This window comes from Danio aesculapii, chromosome 17, assembly GCF_903798145.1.
Source record: "Danio aesculapii chromosome 17, fDanAes4.1, whole genome shotgun sequence".
NCBI lineage: Eukaryota > Metazoa > Chordata > Actinopteri > Cypriniformes > Danionidae > Danio > Danio aesculapii.
In genome coordinates, this window is record NC_079451.1 from 18,939,005 (window position 1) to 18,948,979 (window position 9,975).

The window sequence follows — 9,975 nt, forward strand, 5'->3', positions numbered from 1 at the left end:
GCTCATTGAGTGCTTAGATGAGATGTTAAACTGAGGTACCGACTCTCTGTGGTGTGCGGTCTGGTGCAATATAACTGCCGTCACATCATCCATGTGAATGCTGCACACTGGTGGTGGATATTTCTCCTCATAAAATGTGTAAAGCACTTTGAGTGTCCAGAAAAGCACTACATAACTGTAAAATATAGGGAATTATCTGAATATACAAGCAATGCAAGTTTGACACAATGGAACAGCATTAGACTTTTAGAGATTTACAGTTTATTCTTTACTTTTTTCACACTGTGCATCTAAGAGACACAAATAATTTAACAAGAAAAAGAAAGTAAGGTGATTGGATGTTGAGATGTGTTTCACTTAACATTTCTTGGCCTGTTTATTCGCAGTAGCAACATCATCATTAGCTTTGTCGACCTGGTAAAACAAACAAACAAACAAAAAAAAAACATAAAAGTCTTAAATCTGTTTTCACCTGGTTTTAACACATTTTCTTTATCTGATCACAGTTGATTGACTGAGTTGCATTACCATTTCCACCAGTACAGTTTTTTAAATTGGTTTGGTACTATTTTCATAAGTAAAGTGTACACTGATCACACTTGTAACATCACTAGTCATTCTTTCAAATCTGATGTCATGATTTCATTGCATTTGCACATATTTCAGTTTGAGAACGCAAGATCATTGTAATATATATTGCGAACATTTGCTTAAATCACCAAAACAAAACAGTAAGATCTTTTTTCAACTTAGTACTTTTAACAATCAGTTCATTCAGTAGCAAACAATACAAGATACAGATTTCAAATTGCTGTTTGTGCTGAACTACAGTTTTTCTCAGTCACTTTGGTGCATTTCTCACAACACTATTTACTTTTGCACAACAGTTAATGCATTTCTCTAAACAATTAGTACAAACTGCAAAACCTAGTTGATAACCTGCAAAAGTGTGTCACTTGCTCAAAATGGAGAGCTCATTCCTTAAAAGCAAATATTGATGTCAATGAAAGTGTCAGTGTCATCAAGATGAAAAGTCCTGACACCATTGTTTATGAACAAGGTAGTCAAATGGCTTTGTCATGTTTTCATTATGACAGTTTACTCTGTACATGCTCCTGAAATTGCTCAAGACAGCTCTATATACTATTTGCACAGCCAATTGAAAACTACAGTAAAGTTAGACATCACTGCATTTAGTGAGGTATCTGGGTACAAGATACTGTATGTTTCACATTTTTACTGCATTTGCTCTTTGCAATTCTAATTTATTCGCAGCATTGAGCAAAAGAATAAATACACCCTTATTTACAACAAATATAAACTCTCTTTGGGTAGAGCTGTGCACAACTGTAAACAATATTGCAGTACATATTGGAACTGAACCTACAATATACGTAGATCTGTAAATCATTCATCAAATTGTTCAAATTAGAAGACATTTTCAGGGAAAAAAAAGATTAAAAATTTTTTTTTGAAAATCTGCTTGACAGATTTTGACACCTAGTTCAACATTTTTGTATGTAAAGACTCAAGTAATAAAATGAGGACTATTAGTTTTATATGGAATGACTATTCAGCATTCACAAGTTTAGTTAATTTTGACTGACATGACATAAGCAAATGATAATGTTATAAACAGCAGAGAGTTGTATGAAAGCAGTTGATACATGTCCAAAAAGCATTTGCAATTTGTTGGAAGGAATAAGAAACTGCTACTATGATTTGCACAAATGACTAATTGTTTAGAGAAATGCATTAACTGTTGTGCAAATTTAAATAGTGTTGTGAGAAATGCACCAAAGCCACTGAGAAAAACTGTAATATTACTGTGCTGTAAAACTGCATACACAGCCCGACAGCAAACTGACAAAAGCTAAATTTTTTGTTTAAAAGTTCATACAACTTGAATATGTGATCAAAGAACACATATATTTAGATTTTATACATGTGAAATCTAAATATGAACTTGTGTGTCATATACGTAATTTGCATGTTTCCGTTTATCAGATTTCTATATGTGAAAACATTGAGTCATTTACATACACAAGCAAAGAAATGTATTTACTGTATTTTACTGTATTTACTGTATCATAATATAATTTTCATTTTACTTTGCAAGCTATTTATACATAAATAATTGTGATCATCAGGTGAAAATAATTAGTAACTGGTCTTTCTGAAAGCTCCTGCAGCAATTTGTAACTTACAAATGATCAGACAAGTTGAAAATATATGAACATAATAAATGATTAATTGATTAGAAATTAAGATCAGTTGAATTAAAAGACATACAAATGGGTAACACTTTATTTTGATGGTCCATTTGAATATTAAGAGACTGTCTGCTTAATATCTGTTGATATGCACCTTTAACAGACATTTAACTGACTATAAGAAACTTTACAAGTACATGTCAATCTACACTAACCCCAACCCTAGCAGTCTAATTATAATCTAATGAGAATTAGTTGGCATATAGATGAAAAGTAAGCTAAAATTCATTAAACGGACCATTAAAAAAACGTTTAACTGACAAATGTATTAAAGTGAATGATAAGAGATGCAAATCAAAGGTTTGATTGTGTAAGGTTTATGAAAGCAGTTAGCTGTAAATGTAACATTTATTTAGATGAAACACTTATTTTGTGTAATGAAGAGGATATTTTGTGATTGTGTATTGTTCTACCACAGTTAAAAATATGCGGAAATGTTTGAGAAAAAAAAGTGCACTATTAATGATGCACCAAACCAATTTTAAAAAAACTGTAATAGTTTTATGAACCCTTCAAGTAAAGTTAACAAAATGTATACTGTCTATATTTGGCAATTAAAAGGCAAAAGTTTTTACTGTAGTGCAGATAGTGAAACACGTTACATCATTCTGGATGTCCTGAATGGTTTCATTCTGTTCGTCGAGCATCTTGTTTATTTCCAGTGTTTGGCCCTTTATAATCTCAATGTTGCGGCCCAGCTTGGTCAGATTGTCTTCCATCTCATTTTCCCGTTGATCATTTGTTATTCTTAAAGAAAAATAATTTGAATTGAATTTTACAGCTAGGGCCTTTACACATTTATTAGCTGGGTATAACGGGTATAATATATAAATAGCTTGTGGAAGTACATAACAGAAAGCTCACCTGATATAGGGGCCGGAGGGGGCTGTTGACTCAGCAGAAACAGCCTGTCCCTTTTGGACAGCAGCTGGGTGGCGCGATGCCACATTCTGCCTGCTTTCTTTCGGTTTGCTTGCTTGCTTAGATCTACTTTCTCTCTTGGTGGGCTTCAGTCTGGAACAGAAGCTGTACAGAGCCAAAGAAATACATCAACCCATATGAAAGAAATAATCTATTATGTTATAGTAAATACTATAGTGTTTTTGAACTATACAATAGTCATTTTTAATTTTGGAGTGATTTTATAGATGTTATGGTAAACTGCCAACTTCAGTAATATAAAGAATATTAACAAACTATTACACGCATAAATAGTAATATCTAAATTAATGTAGGACCCCTATGAATATATATATATATATATATATATTTATTTATTTTTATTTTTTTTATTTTTTTAAATCACATTGTTGTCTTCTTAAATGTGTTGAATTCCCCAAGAAATAATATAATTCATTTATACAGCTATAAAAAATCTTAAGAGAATTGGAAATTTTCATTTATTATGCTTGAGAAATCTTGCAATAATGCTTTCCTAATTCTGTAGTCTACAAATAAATATAAAGATGTCTAAAACGTGTTTATTGTTTCGACTAATTGTTATTTTATGCTTTCAATTATATATATATTTTAATTTAGAAGAACTGGATAGCTTAGTAGTTTACAGACTGATTGACGTGACCTACCTCTTCCATGTCCAGCTGGACAGTTTATTCAAGTTTGCTTGAGCCTCTTTTATGTCCTGGTTTATATGTCCCAATTCCATTTTCACATTATGTAGTTTTTCTGAGATGCGAAGAGAAATAGGATAAATATGCAGTCAATAGTATATTGATGAATGAAGTTCACTCACAGTTTTTTTCCAACCTTCAAACTGCATGATCAATTTGAATTTGAACCCACTCCAAAATGTAAATAGTAGTAAAAATAATGATAAAAATGCTGTTATTATTGTGTTGTTGTTTTGTGGGGAGATTTTTCAATTTCACTCCGAACTGCCCCATTGCACAGATTTTACTTTTACTTTTTACACTCAAATAAATTATGTTTGCACGTTAGTTCAAATTAATGAAACTACTACTACTAAAAGTAGCTGAAACAAATTCTTGAAAGTTTTGGGGGGAAACTTAATTGTTTTATGCTAAATCCACTTAAATTTGTATAAATAAATAACTTAACCCTTTGATGCACTTCATGGGTCTAAAGTGACGCGACAAAGTTTATTTTTTCCATATCTTTGCAAGATTTTAACTTAATCACTTAATATTCCAGGAATTCTGCGATAAACTTATTTTTCATCTGCACAAAGCCTTGTGTTGTTGTTTTTTTTTTCTTTTTTACTTTTTGAATAAAAATCATTTTTGTGTCACTACCTTTTTAATGCACACCATATGTCTAAAATGACCCGCATTAATTTCCTATGGTATTGCAATTATGGCTGAGCATTTTTTTTTGCAGATTCTTTAAATTAAATGCATTTTGTTATTTACAATCACAGGTTTTGATAAAATATCTTGCTTTAAACTCTCACAAATACTTATTTTTAGTAAAGTTTTTGCATTTCTACTTGCATGAAAAGTAATATCTAAAAATAATTGTAGGATCCCTTTGAATATATATATTTTTATTTGAATCACATTGTTGTCTTCTTAAATGTGTTGAATTCCCCTCAAAAATATGTAATTCATTTATACAGGTATAAAAAATAATAAGATAATTGGAAATTTTTATTTGTTATGCTTGAGAAATCTTACAATAATGCTTTCCTAATTCTGTAGTCTAAAAATACATAAAAATGTTTATTGTTTTGACTAATTTATGCTTTCAATTATATATATATTTTTTATTTAAAAAAGCTTAGTAGTTTACAGACTGAAAAAAAATATATGTTGAATATTCATGGATATGACATTTATGGATCAGTGAATATATAATGCTGAAATAAATTGCTTTCAACAGATAAAACAAAAAATGCCCAAGAAAGAAGAAAACAACATAGTAAATGAATACAAGTCATTTAAGACCCATATTGTGCATTAGAAGTGTTTTTTGTAGCAAAGGGTTAATTCCTTCTTGTTTTTCTAACACAAATTTAGATTTTTAATTTGATTATGCGGAACCCAGCATTTTCTACTGTGTACATTTATTTTTAATGCACAATTTCCATTGCTAGATACTGTGCAGTGAACTACATTCATAAACACTGTAAGTGTAAATTATTTAGGGCCTCAATTTTGTGGGATACTGAAATAGAGATCTGGAATTCAGTGTAGTGAAATAAAAGACCCACCTCCCTGCTCATCCAACATAGTTATTGTTTCGGCTCCAATGTTCAAACACTGAAAATGGCCAAATTTATAAAGTTAAGCACTTTTTGCATGTCAAATAATATTTAACATTATGTGTTTACCATGTTTCAGTGCACCATGTATCACTGTTTAAACTTGAAATTTAAAAAAAAGATTTCTTACCTTTTCTGTCATTTGAGCTATTCGTCTAGTGCTTTCAAGAGACTGAAACATAAATACAGCTAGTCGGACTCTAATATAAAAAGTAATGTATTATTTGTTGAGTCCTGATGCTGATATCTTTGATTTTGAAATATTTTGTATAGAAATGGCCTGAGAAATAACATGTAGTTAATGTGACAACAGACCGTGCAATATTTAAACAGAAGGTTAAAAGGTAGGTCATTTATCTAGAGTTTAGAAAAAAGACCTACACTGCTTTTGTATGAACTGGGATTTTTACAGAACCTTAAAAAACATCCTTACAGTATCATGTGAAACACCTACCTCATTTGTTACATGGTTTGCTTTAATTGTGATCTGTTCCTCTGACATCATGCTGGACTGGGATTCTGCTAGCATCTCACAAACACTCTGGGAAGAGAATAGGTAAAGTGTAGAGGGGAGACATCTGCAGCTGGACGTTGACAATAGTATTTATATAATTACAACAATAAAATTACCGTATGGACAACAATAATTACTGTTTTTACATTACTGTGAAGGTTAAGATTAGGGGTATGCTTAATTAAATTCAATTGAATTGGTAATTTAATCAATAATATGAATAATACTTAATATAATTACTGTTCTTATGTTACTGTGAGGGTTGAGTTTAGGGTTGGGGTAGATGTTAATAAAATACTATTAATGGGTAATTTAATAAATAAGATATTTTAAAAATCTTGTTAACATTTGGCTGTAGCTTTATCTCTTCTAACAACAACCAATTTATGATGATGCATTGGCATTTATATTAAGATTGGTTTGAAAATTTGAAATTTTCTTTTTGGCTTAGTGCCTTTATTAATCTGGGGTTGGCACAGCGAAATGCACAGCCAACTTATCCAGCATATGTTTTATGCAGCAGATGCCCTTCCAGCTGCAACCCATCACTGTGAAATTGAAAATGTCACTATAATGCAAATACCCTGTATTGCTTGAACTGTGTTTAAATATTTTGACTTTTTTAATAGCTTCAAGAATTATTATTACTTATCAGTATACGTTTATGTATTTTATGTATTGGTTGTTGAATTTCTTTTGGGATTAATAAAATAGTGTAAAGAGTAATAAAGTGTGTAATATAACAAAATATTAAAGATAGGCAATCATTAATTATGTTTGTTAACATCATATTGGTTGTACAGTTTGTTTTGTTTTTATTTTAAAAAGGCAATTTTAAGACTGTTTTATAAGCAAAAACAGATTATAAAAAACTGATATTATCTGTTTAAAAATAAAACAACTCCACGTCTCAGTTAAAAAAATATGATAGATAGACAGACAGACAGACAGACAGACAGACAGACAGACAGACAGACAGACAGACAGACAGACAGACAGACAGACAGACAGACAGACAGACAGACAGACAGACAGACAGACAGACAGACAGACAGATAGATAGATAGATAGATAGATAGATAGATAGATAGATAGATAGATAGATAGATAGATAGATAGATAGATATTCTTACCTTGTTAATAATCAGTTGAATCACTAACAGGTAAAAATGAGAAACTTTCTAACATTTATATGCCTCTTGTTTATGAACTTGCTCTCAGAGTGGCTCCAGAATTCTGATGAGTTGTTTTAAAACTTTTTCTTATTGCATCACACAAAAAATCCCCACAAGAACGTCACATAGCCTACACAGTGGGCGGAGCTTGCCTGGCATGCTAGAGCCTGCTGCAACTTGTCACACTCTGTATAATATTCCACGAAGGAAGATGTTGTCGTGACATTGTGTTTACAATCTTTTGGTACATATACTGTATGTTGTAGTTCAATACTTTTTAATAAATACTATATATATATATATATATATATATATATATATATATATATATATATATATATATATATATATATACACCATACCACTGATGTAAACATTTTGGACAGTTCGTAATTCCCAGCTGAAAGCGTCTGTCATTATGCTAAATTTAGCAGAGCCCATGTGAATTGTTTGCTTTCACTTTCGGGATTATGTGTAGGCAAATGGCTCCTTTTTCAGGAGTGAACTGTGACTAATAGGCTAACTAGGGCCAGACAGAATCTGCAGAAATATTTTGCTATTTCTGCAGAGAATTTAGTAAAAATAAATCTGCGGATTTATGCAGAATGATTTTGGGAGTTTCATAACTAAAAACTGAATATTTGAAATAAAAAAGTACTACCTTTTTAAATTGTATGTAGCCTAATGTTTACAATGCAAATCCAATTAGGTCCACTTATTTGGTAATAAAAGCAAGTATCTTATAAGTTAAATATCTACACTCTTAGAAATAAAGGTACACGTTTGTACTTGAAGGATCCATATTGGTACCTCAAAAGTATATATTAGTACCTAGAGGAACACTTTTGTACTTTTTAGGAACTAAAATGTACCATTAAGGTATTAATATGGACCTTTTAGGTGCAAATTTGTACCTTTTATAAAGATACCACCCCAGTGACAGCTCGCATACCTTTATTTCTGAGAGTGTACTAAAGGACAAAAAATTTTACTTTACAAACTATATTGTAAATAAATCATATGAACATTTTCATTTTAGTCAATAATTTTACTGAAATTAATTTAAAAACTGAATAAATATAAATTTACAAACATTTACATAACTAAATAAATAGACTCAATGATGGGTTAAAAATCTGTGGATTTCGCACGCACAGATTCCGTGTGGGTCTACTGATAATCTATATGTAAAAAAACTTAGGCTGTTATATGCCATCATTTTAAGTTGAAATGACTGGCACGATTTTTCTTTATGTCATTTCTTTCTTGTTGTTTAGTGAAAATTGTGTTCATATAAATTGTTATTTACAGAACCGCTGTCAGTAGAATGATGCAACAATGTTCTTGTTTAGACTGCTGTTGTTTGCACATGTGAAAATAAACCCCTCAAAAGATATTTTCAAGATTCAAAGAAAGTTAATGATAGACAAATACTTTTATCAGTGTTTTATGGACAACGGCTTAAAATACAATACATGAACAATGTTTTCAAGTGCGGTATCTGTTGTATAGCTAACTGACTAGGGCAACTGAATTAACGGAGTTAGGAGTAGCCAGCCTCAGACGTCATGCCACCTACAGAAACCTACAGAAGTTACCGGTAGACTATAGACCACATTTATATTCAGTTGAAGTCAGAATTATTAGCCCCCCTGATTTATTAGCCCCCCTGTTTATTTTTTCCCCCCAATTTCTGCTTAACAGAGCAGATTTTTTCAACACATTTCTAAACGTAATAGTTTTAATAACTAATTTCTAATAACTGATTTATCTTATCTTTGCCATGATGACAGTAAATCTTTTTTGACTAGATATTTTTCAAGACACTTCTATACAGCTTAAAGTGACATTTAAAGGCTTAACTAGGTTATTAGGTTAACTAGGCAGGTTAGGGTAATTAGGCAAGTTATTGTATAATGATGTTTTTTTCTGTAGACTATCAAAAAATACATAGCTTAAAGGGCTAATAATTTTGTCCTTGAAATGGTGTTTTTTAAAAAACTGCTTTTATTCTGGCCAAAATAAAACAAATAAGACTTTCTCTAGAAGAAGAAATATTATCAGACATACTGTGAAAATTTCCTTGCTCTGTTAAGCATAATTTGGGAAATATTTAAAAAAGAAAAAAAAAATCCAAAGGGGGGCAAACCATTCTGACTGTATATATACACTTTGATTATATTAATAAATCAAGTAGTGCATCCGTTCATGCGGGTAACCATTCTAAAATGAATGAGTTGATAGTTAGAGACACAAGTTTTTTGAAACTATCTGCTTTCAGTTTCTCTAACCTGCTTGGGATTTCCCACCAGTGTTGGATTGTTTAGTAATATAGAAGAAACTTACACATTTACACATAGTATAACAGCTGTAGATCAGTCAATACATTCTTGAATATAGTCAGAAAAGGGTGCTTGCCTACATGCAGTGACAATTGTCTGACAAATGTTTGATGATCAAAGAACACTGTTATACTATTCAAAGGTTGTTTTGATGTTTCAAACCAACAATTTCAATAAATAAAAAAAACACATTTGAGAAAGACATATTGCTCTCTTTTGCTTTGTTATTTTATAAAATTCTATTTGGCAAAATTAGGGTTGTTCTCATTTGTTCCTGGATAATCCAGGATTTCCTGAGAGGGACATTCTCTCAGCTTCAGACACCTGGGAATTACTGGGGGAATTTTGATGTTATCATCTGATTGAGCTACAGGTTTTTTGACAGAACCCTGCAGTCACAGGACGTCAACATGACGTCATATTGACATTG

The 9,975-nt window shown here is 31.1% G+C and overlaps 1 protein-coding gene across 1 annotated transcript; it reads right to left on the reverse strand.

Moving 5' to 3' along the window:
* Positions 1-238: 238 nt before the first annotated feature.
* snap23.2 (synaptosome associated protein 23.2) lies at positions 239-7,282 on the reverse strand. Its single transcript, XM_056477186.1, has 8 exons — positions 7,162-7,282; positions 5,969-6,055; positions 5,645-5,686; positions 5,464-5,512; positions 3,860-3,959; positions 3,138-3,299; positions 2,876-3,020; positions 239-414 (listed from the first exon to the last, which is right to left on the reverse strand). Exons 2-8 carry the CDS (start codon positions 6,041-6,043, stop codon positions 358-360), a joined length of 630 nt encoding a protein of 209 aa, XP_056333161.1. The 5' UTR covers positions 6,044-6,055; positions 7,162-7,282; the 3' UTR covers positions 239-357.
* Between the last annotated feature and the right edge of the window lie 2,693 nt (positions 7,283-9,975).

Excerpts from the sequence above, each read along its gene's own strand:
- snap23.2 (XM_056477186.1), bottom strand. The coding sequence starts at position 6,043 with ATGCTAGCAGAATCCCAGTCCAGCATGATGTCAGAGGAACAGATCACA. Across the intron at positions 3,021-3,137 it reads CCCTCCGGCCCCTATATCAG|AATAACAAATGATCAACGGG; the intron begins GTGAGCTTTCTG and ends TTTTTCTTTAAG. Across the intron at positions 415-2,875 it reads TTCAGGACATCCAGAATGAT|GTCGACAAAGCTAATGATGA; the intron begins GTAACGTGTTTC and ends TTGTTTTACCAG.